Here is an 18,366-nt window from a genome sequence, read left to right on the forward strand (position 1 = left end):
TCTGTTTCTGTCTCTGAGACAAAGTGTGTAAGGAGGAAAGTTTGAGGAAGAGAATTTGGGGTAGATAGATTCGGATCCTGTGTACACAGGGAGAGGAAGAATTTTTGGGTTATGAGCTGAGTTAGTAACAAGGGTCATGTCCCTAACCTGGTGTCAACCCAGGATGGATCAAAATGGCATGAAATCAAGTCCTCAATATGGTCAATAATCCCGGATGTTGATACTGAAGTCTGGTTGTGTAGGTGCTGAAGCACTGTGGTAGTTAAAGCACCCTGCTGTCCACAGTACATCATGGACCAAATCGTCCAGTATCATTGCAGCTGTGTTTACCATGCCTTTACACCCACAGTAAAGATGAGGACAAAACCATGAGGATGTCCTAATCCTGAACAGAAATGCAGACCAGCAATCATTTCTGATCCACGCAGTGGAGATAGAAATTGTGTCTCCATGGAATCACCTATTGTGTGATGCTCGAGGTGAGAATTCCTCCCCTGATGAACTTGGAATGCACCAGGTAAGGGAAATATCTTCATGAGTGTTGGACAGTGGTTGTCAGGACCAAAGGTACTTTGTGTTGTTTCCTCTGGTTTTTTAACGTTCTCACCTTAACCCAAGTCCCTGGCATGTATAGATTTGTGTTTCAATCCACACAGTGCCCAGGAGTTCGTGGTCTTCATATTCCATGTAAATCTTTCTTTTGTCTTTCAAAACGTGCATTTGTTTATCAGAAGTTCAATAAGTGTTGGTAAATATAAACTTTTAGCATGATATTGCTAGGGACTTAATTTTTAATTATCTTTTATCAGCTATTAGTATTTAATGTGTCATGGTTTAGGGAAAAAGTATTTTTCAGTAATTATTTATTCTATATTCTTTTGTTCTACTATATCTTTTGCTTCTATTGGTGCATTATAGTTTTGCAGTATAGTTGGTTCATTTTGACTTAACCATACATGCATGGGGTTTAATCAGCTCCGTATCAGTCCCATGTGCTTCCTCTTTCTCTCCACTTCTCCTTTCCATTTCTCTTTGACAACTGTACTGGTTTTCTTTTTATTTATCAATTTTACTTGGCCCTTTACAGATATGCATATAGGTGGAATTCATTGTGGCCTATGTATGCATGGACATAGTGTGATATTGTCAAATTCATTCCCCATTTCCTCCTTTCTCTGTCCCTTCTGCCTCCCCCTTAATCTGATTCTCCTGGCCCATCCATCTTCCCTCGTAAGACCCCTTCCCCTGATCCCCTTACTTCACACTAGCTTCCACCTATGAGAGAAACCATTCACCCCTTGATTTTCTGAGTCTCTTATTTCACTTAGCATGATGGTCTCCAGTTCCACCCACCTACTGGAAATGCCATAATTTCATTCACTTTTATGGCTGAGTAAAACTGCAGTGTGAATATTCACCCCCATTTTCTTAATTCTTTCATCTCCTGATGGGCACCTTGTCTGGTCCATCACCTGGCTATGATGAACAGCTCTACACTGAATATTGATGTACCTGCAGCACTAAAGTAGGTGAGTTTTGTTCTGTGGATGAATACCAAGGGGTGGGATAGCTGGGTCATATGGTGGTGCCATCTCTGATCTTTTGAGAAATCTCCATTCTGGTTTCCAAAGTGGTCGTACTGATATACAGTCACACTAACAGTGAGTGAACCTCCTTCCCCACTTACCTGCCAGCATTTATTATTGTATTCTTGATGATTGCCATTCTAACTGTTGTGAAATGGAATGTTAGTGTACTTTTGATTTGTATTTCCCTGATTTCCGAGGCTTTGAACACTTTTTTAAATATTTGTGTGCCATTTATATTTCTTTTTTCTTGAAAATGCTTCTTCATTAACCCATTTATTGATTTGATTATTTGAGTGAGTTTTTTGTGTTTTAATAGGAATTGAACCCAGGGGCACTTAGTCTGCAACCTACATCCTCAGCCCATATTTATTATTTATTTTGAAATAGGGTTTCTCTAAGTTGCTTAGGACCTTGCCAAATTGCAAAGTCTGGAATTGAACTCCCAATACTATTGATTATGAACTTGCATCACTGCATCTAGGGCATACTTGTTTTTCTTGTATTGTGTCGTTTTTACTTTTGATAATACACATTTTGAATTCTTCATTTTTCTGAATGTTAACCCTCTGTCAGAAGAGAATCTAGAAAAAGTTCTCTACTCTTCTGCAGAATCTTTCTTCATGATCTCCACTGATATTAAGAAGTTTTTTAATTTGATGGAATCTCTCTTGGTTTCATTTCTTGAGTTATGGGGTCTTAACACATCTTAACCTGATGTGTCTGCACCTATATGTTGCAATGTTGAGTCTATTTCTTGTTCTAGCAGTAGCAAAGATGTTAGTCTAATTCATAAGTCTTTCATCCACTTATTTGACTTTTGTTCAGGTTGGAGATAAGGATCTAATTTTATTCTTCTACACATGGTTGTCCATTTTTCCCAGTTCCACGAGTTATAAAGACTCTCTTTTCTCCAACATATATTTTGGCAGTCTTGTCAAGTATCAGATGCCTGTGACTCTGTGAGTTGGTCTCTTTGTCTTCTATTTCATTGGACTTGATATCTTTTTGATGCCAATATCTGCTCTTTTTCTCCTATAATTTTGTGGTATAATTTGAGGTACAGTATTATGATTTGTCTAGGACTAGTCTTGCTCCTGATTGCTTTGGCTGTTCTGGGTCTTTTATTATTTCAAGGGAATATTAGGACTGTTTTCCTAGTTCCATGGAGAAAGTTATTTGGTATTTTGATGAAGATTTCAAGGAATAATGTTTTTTAAAAATACAGATATTTTGACACAAGTATTTCTGCCTATCCATGAATATGGGAAGTCTTTCCATTTTCTAAGGTTCTTTTCAATTTATTTCTTCAGAGTTCTGTACTTTCAATTATAGAGATCATTCATCTCCTTGGTTAGATTTATTACCAAGCATTTTTTTCCTTGAGGTTACGTGAATGGGATGGTTTTCCTGATTTCTTTGCCAGCAGCGTTACTGTTAGAATATGGGAAACTTATTGATTTCTGAACATTGATCTTGTAACCTCCTACTGTGGTGAATTAATTTATCAACTTTACAAATATTCTTGTGGATACTTTAAACATAGGATCATGTCATCACCAAATGATAATTTGACCTCTTCTTTTCCTATTTATATCCCTTTAATTTTATTCTCTTCGATTCTACAGCCAAAATCTCAAGGATCATACAGAATGGAACACCCTTGCCTTGTTCCTGATTTTAGAGCAAATACTTTCAGTTTTCTTGCTTTCATGATGGCGTTGCCACTGGAGTGGTCTTTCATGAACTTTATGATATTAAGGTCTTCTTTCCCTAGTTTCCCCAGTGTTTTTAACTTGAATGGATGCTGCAGTTTGTTCAAGCCACTGTACTTTTTTTAAACTTTCTGTTATTTCTTACACACATGGAGCACAAGGTTTCATTTTCTGGGGGTACATGATGTAGTGTCACATATTCATGCAATCACACCCAAATGTATGTACAATAGGGTAACAATGTCCCTCTTATTCCATCGTCTTTCCCCCTTCCACCCTGTCTCTTCCCTTCCCTCCCCTTGTCCAATCCAAATTTTCTCCATTCTTCCCTTGCCACTCCCCATTATGGATCAGCATCCACTTATCAGAGAAAAAATTTAGCCTTTGGGTTTTGGATTGGCTTATTTCACTTAGCCTGATATTCTTCAACTCCATTTATTTATCTGTAAATGCAATAATTTCAATTCTTCTTTAGGGCTGAGTAATACTCCATTGTGTATACATTTATACGATAGTTTCTTTTCCATTCATCTAATGAAGGGCATCTGGGATGGTTCTCCAGTTTAGCTGTTGTGAATTGAGCTGCTATAAATATTGAGGTGGCTGCAACACTGTAGTATACTGAATTTAATCCTGTCAAAGCCTTTTTCTATTTCTGTTGAGATGATCCTGTGATTTTGTCTTTAATTTCTCTTTAGGTAGGGAATTACATTTATTGACTTGCATATGGTAAACCTCCATGGGTACCTGGCATAAAACCTACTTGTACATGGTATATTACCTTCTTGAAGTATTTTTGAAGGGAATTTTCTAATATCTTACTAAGTATTTTTGAATCTGTGTTTATCAGAGTTATTGGTCTATAGATTTCTTTCCTTGGTGTTTCTTTGTATGATTTTGCGATTAAGATTATAAATCCTTCATATAACTTAAAGTATCCGCCCTTTCTGCTTCATGGAATAATTTGAGGTAGTCTGATGTTAGTTCTTTTTTAAAGATATAGTAGAATTCAGTGGAGACTCTATCTGATCCTGGGCTTTTCATTATTGAAAAGAGTTTCATAGCTGATTCAATTTCCTTACTTGATCTTGGTATGTTTATGTTTTCTCTGTCTTCCTGGTTCAATTTGAGCAGGTCATATATGTCTAGAAATTTGTCAATGTTCTTGATTCTCCATTTTAATAGAGTATAGCAGCTGGGTGCAGTGGTGCATGCCAGTAATCCCAGTGACTCAGAGACTGAGTCAGGAGAATTGCAAGTTCAGGGTCAGGTCAAGCAACTTAGTCAGGTTCTAAGCCACTTAGTGAGACTGTCTCAAAATTTAAAAAAATAAAAATTGCTGTGGAGGGCTGTGGAGAGAGGGAGGGAGAAGGAGAGACAGAGATAGAAGGAGAGGGAGAGGGAGAGAGAGAATGAATCAATATTCAATTAGTTTCTAATCATCCTCAGTAATCCAGAATTGTCTGTGGTGATAGTTCCTTTTGCATCTCTTATTTGGTTGATTTGGGTTTTTTTTTTTTTGTTTGTTTGTTTGTTTTGGTCAGATGGCGAAAGGTTTGTAAATCTTTCCAAAGAGTCATCTCTTCTTTGTTCTATTAATTATTCATATTTCTCTTCTTCCTTTATTCTTTTTTGATACCAGGGATTGAACCCAGGGACCCTTTACCACTGAGCCACACCCCCAGCCCTTTATTTTTTGTTTTTATTTTTAAATCTAGAGACAGGGTCTCACTCAGTTGCTAAAGGCCTAGCTATGTTGCTGAGGCTGTCTTTGAACTTGTGATCCTCAACACTCAGCCTCCTGGGCTCCTGGAATTTCAGGTTTACATTACCATACTCTGCTGTATTGCTTGTTTAATCCTCAATATCATTAATTTTGGTTCTGATGTTTATAAATTGAATTGTTTGAATTCTGATGATTTCATATAAGATTGTTCTTCCTTTTCTAGGGTCTTGAGGTTTAGTATTTGGAATATTTCTGATATTTTTTAGTGTAGGAATTCAATGCTATGAATTTTCTTCTTAGAACTGTCTCTTAGAACTCTCCCAGGAAATTTAGTGTGTTTTATCTCTGTTCTCATTTATTTTTAAAAACTTTTTATTTCTTTCCTCATTGATTCCATTATTAATCCCTCACTTAAAATGTATTTTTCAATTTCTGTGTATTTTTATGATTTCTATATATCATGCTGTTGACTGGTAAAGTTTCATTGCATTATGATCTGACTGGAATCACAGGATAACATCACATTTTTTTGTATTTGTAAGACTTACACAGAAGAATGGAAAATTAAAAGTAACAAAGGGAGGATGCAAGGGAAAACAGTAGAATTTGGCTTTCACAGAAGAAAAGAGGGAAAATAAACCATAGAAACAGACAAACGAATACAACAGAGAACAAACCCAGATTACTCATCAAAACCCTAACCCTCAATACACAAGGCAAGAAAAGAATTTTAAAAATTATAGACATTTAAAAATGTCACAACTGAGGGGAAAATAAACAAATATGTGTATGTATTTATGTGTGTGGACCAGTGAGCACAGCAAAACACATAAAAGAGGAGGAAAACAAAAGAAAAAAAGATAATGAAAAAGTAAGGACTCATTTCCACTGATGGGATCAAAATAGTTCTCTTTTTCAAAATGACTATCAAATATCAGTTTATGCTGCACATGTTGAGTTATGCTTTCTCTCCACTGTTCTCAATTTCCATTGCTTCCACCAGGTTATCATCACCTGATTTTTAAAGTTGACTTCTCATCTAATGTATGAAATATGATATGTCAAGAGCTTTGTAATGTTTTGAACAACCAATAAAAAAAAGAAAACTATAATAAAAAAATAAAAATAAAGTTGACTTCTCTTGGAAAATAATCTGGGAACTCCCCCCATTCATATGTAAATCTCAATATTTTAACAATGAAAGTTCTACTTGGTGTAAAATACACACCCAGAGACAGGTACTGCAATATTTCTCAGGCTGAGTTTTAATGCCTAGTTCAAACCACACTTCGGCCCCAGCCTCCTGAGTAATTAGTAACTACAGGTCTAAAACTCTGTGCCTTACTACAAAAATTTTAATGAGTCATTTTGTTCACAGGAAGAACGGTTGCAATCACTTAAAGGAATAAGTGCTGACAGAGGGAATGGACTCCAGAGACGTGGCCATGGGACTGATGTTTTTATCACAGTCTGCAGTTGGAATCCTGGGAAATTTCTCTCTGTTTTATTATCATTTAGTCCTTTTCTGCAATGAGGGCACATTAAGGATCACTGATTTGATACTCAGGCACCTGGTCATAGCCAACTCTTTGGTCATTCTTGGCAGAGGAATTCCCCAGACAATTGCAGCTTTTGGGTTGAGGTACTTCTTCAGTGATTTTGTATGCCAACTTATTTTGTACATGCAGCGAGTGGGCAGGAGTGTGTCCATTTTCATCACCTGCCTCTTGAGCATCTTCCAGAACATCACCATCAGCCCCGTGAACTCCTGTTGGAAGTATCTCAAAGTAAGAGCTCCCAAGTACATTGGCTTCTTCATTTCCCTCTGCTGGATCCTGTACATGGTGGTGAATTCCATTTTTCCTCTCTATGTTCTTGGAAAATGGAATAGAAAAAACCTGACAGAGAAAAGATATTTGAGGTACTGTCTTTTCATTGTTCCTGACAAGATAACAAACTCATCATATGCAACATTCTTTGTATTTCCTGAGGTTGTCTTTTCCTTGCTCATGATCTGGTCCAGTGGCTCCATGGTTCTCCTTCTGTACAGGCACAAGCAGAGGGTTCAGCACATTCACAGCATCAAAGATTCCCCCAGACCCTCTCCTGAGTCCAGAGCCACCCAGAGAATCCTTGTCCTTGTGGGCTCATTTCTGAGTTTCCACACGCTCTCCTCCATATTAAATGTTTGTGTTACCCTTCATTTTAATCCCAGTTGGTGGTTGGTGAACACCAATGCCCTGATCTCAATGTGTTTTCCCACTGTCAGCCCCTTTTTTCTCATGAACCATAACTCCATTCTATCCAGGCTCTGCTCCTGAGGAATATAAAATTCTTAATTCTGAAACAAGTATGTGGATAGTATGTGTTGAGACAACGTGCAATTGTTCAGTCATTCTTCATGCTCAAAACACCAATGTAGAAACTCTGAAGTAGTCACTTGTCTTTCCATTGTAAACTCCAAAGGACATTGGTGTACTCAGGTGCCTGAATGTGGGAGCTACATTCATTGTGGAAGGAAGTAAAGCTGGTTGTGTTCACGCTGTTGCACAGCAACCTGAAGATTGTTATTGGAATTCATACAGCTGGAGACCGATCAAATAAGTGAGTTCCCAGTTCTTGAAAGTTGGTTTAATCCAAATGACTAAACAAGTGGTGTACTCCTGAAAACATTTGCAAGAAGAAAATATAGTGGAGACATGAGAGATGGATAAAGGAGTATAAAAATTATCCATGTATTTATCTCAAATGTTCCTATCTTGTGGAGAGCTTTTGTTGAAGAGTGAAACCAGATTCAGAAGGTATCTGGGATAGATGTGGAATTAATAGATATGTTTTTCCAAAATTGTGTCATTAGTGTGATCAGAGGATGAACATGAAATAAAGAGAGGCCCAGACAACAGTATGTAGACGGTGGTGGTCCTGCAGGTTGGAAATCAGTGCACCACACAGAGGAGCAGAGTCATTCAGGCATTCTGCCTTGTGCAGGGTAATGCAGTCCAAGATCCCCAATGCATTTCAGAACCCATGCACACTACTGAATCCTATAGTAGTTTGGAGGCCCCAGTTAAAAACAATGTGGTTTGGAATCTAGAGCAGCCAATCAAGTCCATACCAGAAGGAACAAGAAGCTCCAGTCATTTTACTTAGCTTGATCCTACCTCAATCTTCTCAGCTCCCAGGCTGCCCTGAAAGCAACCACTGTTCAACTATAGCATAACCAAAAATCAATATCCAACAGAGGCTGAAGGGATCAGGTATGGTGCAGAAAACCAGTAGAAAAAAATATCAACAGAGAATTTTCACTAACTTGTCTGAAACTCATTTCTCTTAATTTTTCTCCATTTTACCTGCCTCAGAATTTGATCACTGTGCACACACTCCAACTCTTGGGGCACATGTCAGCAATAACCAGCAGCAATTGTTTAATAGTGGAGCAGAGCATTTAGAAGAATGACAGGGACAGACTGTGTGACAGATGAGAGTGACAGAGGACACAGGGAAATGGATGACAGAGTTAATATGGTGGAGCGGAGACCCTGGAGGGCAGGTTCACAAAGTGCTGGGGAAGAGCCGAAGGTGGAGAGTGAGAAGGCAGAAGGATACCACATGTTGCTCAGGGGCTTAAGTCAGCACTGGGCTTAGGTCACAAAGACAGTGTGTGTGTGAGGACGTTAAGGATATTGGGTTCTGGAGGGGAGGAGGATGACAGGTGTCCCATTAACAGAGGGTAAATTGACAATGCATGTTTCAAAGGCAAAAGAACGTTACGGTTCATGGGAATGTGATGAAGTGTGCTGTGGGGAAAGGAGCAGGAGAGGGGGAGGTCGATCTTGGTGGGCAATGGACTAAGGCACATATAGGTGTAAATAAAGAAAGTGGAGCTGGGGGACATGATAGACAAGGGGAGGGAGAAAAGACCTGCAGAGAAAAGGTAGTGAGCCTGTCAGAGGATGGGACCTTGGGCATGAGTGGGCAAAAGCACCCAGGAGCAAAGTTCAGGTCGTATGGAGTTATGGGTCATGGATCAAGGTCATACATGCAGGATATGGAGGAGCTGAGGATGCCTGAAATTTGACCACCATGGGAGGCTGCCTGCCCATGGGTTGAGCTTCCTTTCTCAACCTTGAGTAAAGGAGGTGTTTGGCATCGCCTCACAAGCACTGTGTGAAGCAAGAGGCGTCCACCTTCACTTGGTAAAGAAGTTTGTTCTAACCCTGGACTTGGGCGTTCCACAATATATTTGGAAAACTTTCTTTGAAACTCTATCTCGTGCCTTATTTGGTGACGAACATTTCAGCAAAGCTCTTTTGTGTGTCCCCCTTATAAAATAGATTCTGGTGAATGCTCTCTTTCCAGCACTGTCCAGCATGAAAGCTGACCCTTAAGTTTGCAGAACAATCCTACCCTCGACCTGAAAACCTCATGTCCTTGTGAGGTATGATTTCTTCCCATTCTTGCTCTTTTGAACCCATCTCATCTCACCAACATGGGAAGGTTGCAAGAGATCACTTTGGATCTTCAAATAACACCCTGTGCATTCAAAGCAAACACCTAGCCTGTTTAAATGCTGCATGTGGACAATGTTGTCCAGATTGTGTGTGGTAGGATGAAAGAAATGTAAAGAACACACAAGGATACCTTCTTTATGGAATTCACAGGCTTGTAGATAAGCACAAACTTACATATCTGTACAAGGTACTGAGACACACAAGGAAGATGAATGTGTGAGTGATTATGTGACAGAAAGGGACATTACCGTTGTGTTGGTGTCTGCATTGTGAGTATGTGTGAGGTGAAAACGAGAGTCTGGGAATGATGGTATGTATGTACAAGCTCCAGTAGGCCTGAGTATTGGTGTGTACACCAATACTCAGAAAGGAATTAAGACATAAAGTATAAAAAACGAAAGATCATTTCAATAAAGAGATAAATTATGTGAAAAAACCCTTGAAAGACTCAAAAAATCAAAATAAAATTTTCATAGAAAACATGACCAATATATGTCATCAAAAAGGAGAAAGATCATAAACTATATAATCTAGAAAATAAATTTGACAATAAAGAAAAGATGCATAGAAATCATGACTAGAATATTAGAAATATAGAAATATAACATTAAGAGACCCTTCTAAAAGTCCTTGGCATAGATGAAGCCCAAGATGCATATGTTATTACCCAAAAAGGGTGGAGAGGTTGTTAGTAGAGGTTCAGTGGATTAGACAGGAGAATGAAGGGAAGGGAGTGGGCATAGGAATAGAAAAGACAGTAGCATGAATTTGACAACTTCCTATATCCATATATGAATACACTACCAATGAAACTCCTATTCACTACACTCACAAGAATAGTATCCTAACTAGAACAAATTATACTCCATGTATGTAAAATATGTGAAAACACACTCTACTGTCATGTATATCTAAAAAGAAAAAAGAAAGAATATACTACATATTTGCATAATATCTTCAAAGAAATTGTATGAGGAAAGTTTTCAAATCTTAGGAATGAGATGAAAATCCACATTCAAAAAGCATTTTAAATTCCAAATAGATAATATCTAAAATATGGTCTTCTTTATAACACATCAAATTAAAATTCCTAACATAGAAAACATTGTTAGAATTTTGAAAACATGAATATAAGATCACACATCTCATTTAGAAGTAAAGCAATTAAAATTTCTACTGATTTAGTAGCCCAAAACTTAAAAGCCAAAAGGATCTGAAAAATACATATAGGTCCCTGAAAGATAATGGTTGTTATAATTTCTATGTCAATAGAAATCTATAGCTCAGAATTGATGATAACAGAAAATAAAGAATTCATACCCACTAAGCAAGCAGTAAAGATACATTTAATGAAATATTAAACACAGAAGAAATGAAATTAGAAATCACGAATAAGACAAAAACAGAGCCCATTTAAGCTGGAGATTAAATAACACATGTAAGAATGAGTAATGAGTCACAGATAATAACAGAAATCAAAATGGCAGGAAATAAAAATCATTTTCCTATAAGAACATGAAATGCAAGTGGTATAAATGCTTCAGTCAAATATGTAGACTGGCAGTTTGGATTTTAAAAACCCCCAACCATATGCTGTGTACATAGACTCAAAATAAAACACCAACAGAATGAAGTGAATGCATGAGAAAGGATAGATCATGAAAATGGAAACCAGAAACAAGTAGGGGTAGGTATTCTCATATCAGACAAAATAAACACCAAGCCACAATTAATCAGAAGAGTTAAAGAAAGTGATACACTGGGAAATAATCCAAAAACAACATATTGTAACTATTTATGCCTCAACAGCGGTGCCTTTAAGGACATAAAATAAACCCTTCTTGATATTAATAATCTAGTAGACTAAAGACAACAATATTGGGTGATTTTAAGACAGCCTCTCACTAGAGAGATCATCCAGACACAAACTAAATGAAGGTTCTTCACAACTAAAAACCACAATTAATCAAACAATCATTTAGAAAATATTTCATCCATCAACAACTAAATTTCTTTTCTTCTCAGTGTCCCATGGTACATACTCTAAAATAGAGCACATTTTTAGGGCAAAAAGCAAATCATAATAATTACCAAAAATAGAGATAATTTCTGGGATTCTTAGAAGATGAAAGGAGTTCCCATGATCTTGGGTTGGCAGAATTAATATTATAAAACTGCCCATACAACCACAACTGTTTTGAAGATTCAGTGCAATACCCACCAAAATATCAAGGACATTCTTCCACAATGAGAGTGACAGAAAAATTTCTTTTCAAGAAATGAGATAAGCATCATCATATGAAAAATCACACAGGAGCCCAATAGACAAGATCGAAGAGAAACTCTGCAAGCATATCATAATTAAGATAGAAAATAAAGAAATATTAAACCCATAAGAAAAAACATTCCAGGTCACAATGGATGTCTTAGCAAATAAAAAAATGATACAATCTCATGCATCTTATCAGATCAAATAGAGGGAACCTAGGAATCAACCACATGAAAAATGAAAAAAAGATACATGAGATTGAACTATACTCCTGTAAATATAGAATGGATCATAGAATACATGATAAGATAAAATCAAGACATTCTTAGAAAAAAGTGAGAACAGAGATCCCATATATCAATCTCTGGGCCAGTATGAGAGGGATTCTAGGAGGAAAATTTATAGCATTGAGTACCTACACTTAAAAAAACAGAGAGTTCTCAAAATCTGATTATTATTAACAAGATTGCACATAGAAGAACCCAGGGAATTCTGAAGTCCAGTAAGATGGACAAACACTTGGCCCCATCGTCACACCTTAATATTTCCTGAATCTTCCATGTAAGACCCTGTCAGCCTGCAGGGATCATGGAAAAGCAACAACTGCTCAACACTCATTTAGAAGTTACAAACAAGAAATTCATAATTGCATTAGTAATTAGCAAGTGTGGAGAAAGTTTTTCAGCCTTGTCCTGGGCTCCCTAGGCCTGAACTGTCATTGCCTCTCCAGATGAAGTGATAATTGCAGCCCTGAGGGGAAGTGAGGTCACAGGAGCACTGACCTTTATCTCAGGGCCCAGCTCCCTCCCTCCCTCCATGCTGACTGTCAGGACTTCTCACTGAGCCAAGCACCTTGCACACAAGAAGCACATGGTGAATGTTTTCTGTTTCTGTCTCAGAGTGTAAGGAGGGAGTTGGAGGAAGTGCTCATCTCTGGAAACAAATTTGGGATAGAAACATATCCAGTGCCTGCTTAGACAAGGGAGAGGAAAAATTATTTTGGTGTGACCTGCATTAGTAAAGGAGTCATGTCCCTGAAATCCAAAGTCCCACTGACATATGCATACTTAAGATTCTGTTTTGAGGCTTCTCAGAGGAAAATGTCTAAATAGTGCCTATAATTTGAACCACTGTCACAATCCTGTACATATCATCCCACCCTGAACTTTTATAAGTCCTCAGTATCGACTCTGACATTATTTTTATTGTCAAAACAAGGAGATACCTTTTCTCTCCCTTGTCTAAACAGGCACTGGATATGTTTCTATCCCAAATTTGTTTCCAGCAACTGAGCACAATCCAGGTTGGCTTTAAGTAGCATGTTATATAGTCCTCACTGAGGGTGACTATTTTCAATAATTCCAGATGTTGATACTGAAACCTGGTTGTGTAGGTGCTGAAGCATTGTCACAATTAAAGCTCCCTGCTGTCCACATTACCTTACACGATTCATAGAGTAAATCATCAGTATTGGCTGGGCACAGTGGCACATACTTCTACTCCCAGAAGCTTGGGAGTCTGAGAAAGGAGCATCTGGAGTTCATAGCCAGCCTCTGCAACTTGGCATGGAGCTACAACTCAGGAGACCCTGTAACCAATTAGAATACAAAAAATAAAAATAAAATAAAGCTGGTGGTTACATGCCCCTGGCTTCAACCCCTAGGACCACAAACACACAAAATTGTCAGTATTATCATAGCTGCAACAAAGGTGAGGATAAAACGATGAAAATCACCTCATCCTAAACAGAAACGCAGATCTGATTCACTCAATGAAGATAGAATTTGGGTCTCCACTTAGTCACCTCTGGTATGATGGTTGGATTGAGAATTCTTCCCCTAATGAACTCAAGAACACAGCGGGTGCGGGAAGTAACTTTATGAGAATTGGACAATAGTTGTCAGGACCAAAGCTGTCTTGTGTTGCGTCTTCTGGTTTGTTAACATTCTCTCCTTAATCCCAAACCCCTGGCATGTATTTCTTTGTGTTTCATTTCATACCAAACACAGGGATCCCTAGTATGTAGACTGTATTTCAAAGTTTCTTGTATTGTATTTCAAAAACCTTGTATATTATCAGTGGTTTCATAGGTGTTGGTAAGTAGGCAAGTAAGTTTCTATCCTACAGTATTCTAGTATTTCATTGCAATGGTTTAGGGACAAAGTAAAGTTATTCAATAATTTATTTATACATTCCACTATACTTTTGCTCTAGGAATGACAACCAGTTAATATTTCTGCTTCAAAACTAAATATTGAGTGGGTCTTGCATTCATTGAATCCAATAGGGCAGTTTCCTGAGGCTTAACTTTCAATAATGCAAAACATTTTATTAGGATCTATAAAGTTTCATTTGTAATTCATATTGGCCTAAAAATTAAGACTTTAGATCAAATAAAGTCGTTACATCAAAAATATACCAAGAGAAACTAGCAATTTACAATAAATAGTAAGTTATGAAACAAAGTAAACCCTCCTCTAAATTGGCTGAGAACACAGCTAAATGTGACATTGTACTAGTGTAGCACAGAGCTCAGGTGACTCTTTGCACCTGGCCTAGCCACATTCAAGTTTCTCACATCTTCACTTATTCATAAGCACCTGTGACTTTAGACACTCTCATAACCTGTTTGAGATCTCCTTGTTTTGACAATAAAATTAATGTCAGAGTACATATTGAGGACTTATAAAAGTTCAGGATGGGATGATATGTACAGGATTGTGACTGTGGTAACAAATTGTAGGCACTATGTAGACATTTGCCTCTGAGAAGCCTCAAAACAAAACCTTAAGTATGCATTTTTCAGTGGGACTTTGTATTTCCACCGATATGGTTAAATGTGCTGGTGTGGCTTGTTCCTGTGCAAGACTCTGCTGCTCAGAATGTAAATAACAGTTATTAGGAGAAATTGCAAGAGTCCCCTGAAGGGAAATAAAAATAATAATGTCCCACACATCTCAGGCTGAAATTAGAATCCTGGGCATTTTCCATCTTTGTCACCGTGAGCCTTTCAGAGCTGTGCTTAATGTGGTTGATTCAGAAACACCTGAGTATGGCCACTTCTCAGTCATTCTCTCGAAAGGTGTCTCTAAGAACTTGGGGGTTTTATGTGGAAGCACAGACCCCAAAATTGTGAGAACACATTTTGTTTGTGTCCTAAAAATTCCGCAGAGTATATTCATGGGCTGCAACTTTCTATTCAGTGTCTAATTTCTCAATAATTCCTGAGAACAATTTTATAATTCTGTACTATAAAAGTAGTCTCTTCCTGGATTTTCACAAATATATGATGTGGAATGTGGCATTCTTTTTATTGTCATCTATGTGGGCAGAACAGAAAATGAGACCCCCAATATACTGAGGTTTTAATGGTTCTCTGTCCATCTATGTAGGCGGGTGAAAGTAATCACCCCTGAATATTTGGTTGTCAAATGAAATAGTAGAAACACCATGAAACTGTATTATTGCAGTTAATCTCAGTGATTTCCATTTGAGTTCCTATCTTGGCCTCTGTCTGAATATTTCACCCTGAGATGACACCTGCAGCAGGTCAAGTACATCCAATGAATGACCTTTCCCCAGCTCACTTTTTCTTGATTTTACTTTTAGAAGAAGTCAACATGCAGGAGTCATAAGTGCAAAGCTCAGTGGAATTTCACAAATGAAACATTTCTCTGTGCACCAAATCAAGAAACACAGTATTGTCCAATTCTCAGAAGACCCTTTGTACCTCTTTAAACCAAAAGCCCCCAAGGAGAGTTCTCCTGGGTTGTTTGTAGGAGTAGAATTGTGGGAAGGGAGCTTTTAATCTGTTCTAACATTTCCAAGTTGAAGTGACTTTTACCTGTATCATACTTTAAACAACAGCTGAAGTATTTTATGTTTTGCTTTCTTTTCAGTCCTTGTGATTTTTGTTACTGTGTGGTGTCTGCATTCAATGACATTGTGGTATGGGATTCCACTGTGTGACTGTTAGTTGACTGAGTCACTCTGCTGTTAATTGATACACCTGAGTGGCCTTCAAGTTGATGCTATTATGACCATTCCTAGGAAATATATTCTGAAAATTTTATTCTATGATATAAATAGAAATTTGACTGGGGAATACACATTCCCGTGGCATGGTGCCATTTTGATTATATCAGAGTACCCTAATAACCACCAAAAACTTTTACAAAATATCTGTACCAATTTCAGCATGCATTGCCATTTTATGAGATTTCTAGTTAACTTCCACAATGTCAAAATTTGGTATTCTTGACATCTTTTTTATTGGTTATTCAAAACATTACAAAGCTCTTGACATATCATATTTCATACATTTGATTCAAGTGGGTTATGAACTCCCATTTTTACCCCAAATACAGATTGCAGAATCACATTGGTTACACGTCCACGTTTTTACATATTTCCATACTAGTGACTGTTTTATTCTGCTATCTTTCATATCCTCTACTATCCCCCCACCCCTCCCCTCCCATCTTCTCTCTCTACCCCATCTACTGTAATTCATTTCTCTCCCTAGATTTTTTTCCCTTTCCCCTCACATCCTCTTATATGTAATTTTGTATAACAATGAGGGTCTCCTTCCATTTCCATGCAATTTCCCTTCTCTCTCCCTTTCCCTCCCACCTCTCATCCCTGTTTAATGTTAATATTTTTCTCATGCTCTTCTTCCCTGCTCTGTTTTTAGTTGCTCTCCTTATATCAAAGAATACATTTGAAATTTGTTTTTTAGGGATTGGCTAGATTCACTTAACATAATGTGCTCTAATGCCATCCATTTCTGTGCAAATTCCATGATTTTGTCATTTTTTAGTGCTGAGCAATACTCTATTTGTATAAATGCCACATTTTTTTAATCCATTCATCTTTGGAAGGGCATCTAAATTGGTTCCACAGTCTAGCTATTGTGAATTGTGCTGCTATGAACATCAATGTAGCAGTATCCCTATAGTACACTCTTTTAAGGTCTTCAGGGAATAGATTGAGAAGGGCAATAGCTGGGTCAAATGGTGGATCCATTCCCAGCTTTCCCGGGTGTCTCCATACTGCTTTCCAAATTGGCCGCACCAATTTGCAGTGCCACCAGCAATGTACAAGTGTACCCTTTTTCCCCACATCCTCGCCAGCACTTGTTGTTGTTTGACTTCATAGTGGCTGCCAATCTTACTGGAGTGAGATGGTATCTTAGGGTGGGTTTGATTTGCATTTCTCTGACTGCTAGAGATGGTGAGCATTTTTTCATGTACTTGTTGATTGATTGTATATCCTCCTCTGAGAAGTGTCTGTTCAGGTCCTTGGCACATTTGTTGATTGGGTTATTTGTTTTCTTATTGCTTAATTTTTTGAGTTCTTTGTATACTCTGGATATTAGGGATCTATCTGAAATGTGAGGAGTAAAGATTTCTTCCCAGGATGTAGGCTCACTATTTACCACTCTTATTGTTTCTCTTGCTGAGAAAAAAAAACTTTATAGTTTGAGTAAATCCCATTTGTTGATTCTTGTTTTTAACTCTTGTGCTATGGGTGTCCTATTAAGGAATTTGGAGCCCGACCCCAAAATATGTAGATCAGAGCCAATGTTTTCTTCTATCAGCTGCAGAGTCTCTAATTTGATATCAAGCTTCTTGATCCATTTTGGGTTAACTTTTGTACATGGCGAGAGAAGATTCAGTTTCATTTTCTTGCATATTGATTTTCCAGTTTTCGCAGCACCATTTGTTGAAGATGCTATCCTTCCTCCATTGCATTCTTTAGCCCTTTTAATGAATATAAGATATTTGTTATTTTGTGGATTGGTTTCTTCTTTTTCTAAGGCTTTGAGGTGTAGTGTGAGGTCATTTATTTGTTGGCTTTTCCTTCTTTTAAGGAATAAACTCCATGAAATGAATTTTCCTCTTAGTACTGCTTTCATAGTGTCCCAGAGATTTCGATATGTTGTTTCTGAGTTTTCATTTACCTCTGAGAATTTTTAAATTTCCTCTTTGATGACTTCTGTAACCTGTCACGACCCCCTTGCCCGCAAGGAAGACGCGACTCAGGAATCTTCTTTCAGCAGTTTATTCAGGCCCTTGATATTCTTCTAATAATTCTTCTAATGCCCGGAATAATAATTGGATGCCCCTCCCAGCCTTAATAAAGCACCTCGAACCCCAATGCGAAGCTGCCACGTGGACCCTTCTCACAGGGTGCTAGAGAACGACACGCCAACTTTCTCTGATAAGGAGTTGACAATACGCCAACTCTCTCTGATATGGAGTTGTCCTTCACAGACCACAGCGGAGCCAGCATCATCATGTAATGGCGACCACAGTCCACAGGAACGGCTCACCACAGTAACCCTTTCTTCATTCATTAGCATATTGTTTAATCTCCATGTGATGTAGGATTTTTCCTTTCTCATTTTATTATTGATTTCCAATTTTATTCTATTATGATCAGATAAAATGCATGGTCGTATGTCTACTCCTCTGTAATTGTTAAGATTTGCCCTGTGATGGGCAATATATGGTCTCTTTTTGAGAAGGATCCATGTGTTGTTGAGAAGAAAGTGTAT

The 18,366-nt window shown here is 37.8% G+C and overlaps 1 protein-coding gene across 1 annotated transcript; it reads left to right on the top strand.

Annotated features, from left to right (window-relative positions):
* Positions 1–6,415: 6,415 nt before the first annotated feature.
* LOC101978371 (vomeronasal type-1 receptor 4) lies at positions 6,416–7,348 on the top strand. The gene has a single exon (XM_005341983.2). It carries the CDS (start codon positions 6,452–6,454, stop codon positions 7,346–7,348), a length of 897 nt encoding a protein of 298 aa, XP_005342040.2. The 5' UTR covers positions 6,416–6,451.
* The last annotated feature ends 11,018 nt before the right edge of the window (positions 7,349–18,366 follow it).

The sequence above is a fragment of the Ictidomys tridecemlineatus genome, chromosome 15 (genome assembly GCF_052094955.1).
Source record: "Ictidomys tridecemlineatus isolate mIctTri1 chromosome 15, mIctTri1.hap1, whole genome shotgun sequence".
In the NCBI taxonomy this organism is placed as follows: domain Eukaryota; kingdom Metazoa; phylum Chordata; class Mammalia; order Rodentia; family Sciuridae; genus Ictidomys; species Ictidomys tridecemlineatus.

Coding starts and splice junctions, on each gene's coding strand:
- LOC101978371 (XM_005341983.2), top strand. CDS start 6,452: ATGGACTCCAGAGACGTGGCCATGGGACTGATGTTTTTATCACAGTCT.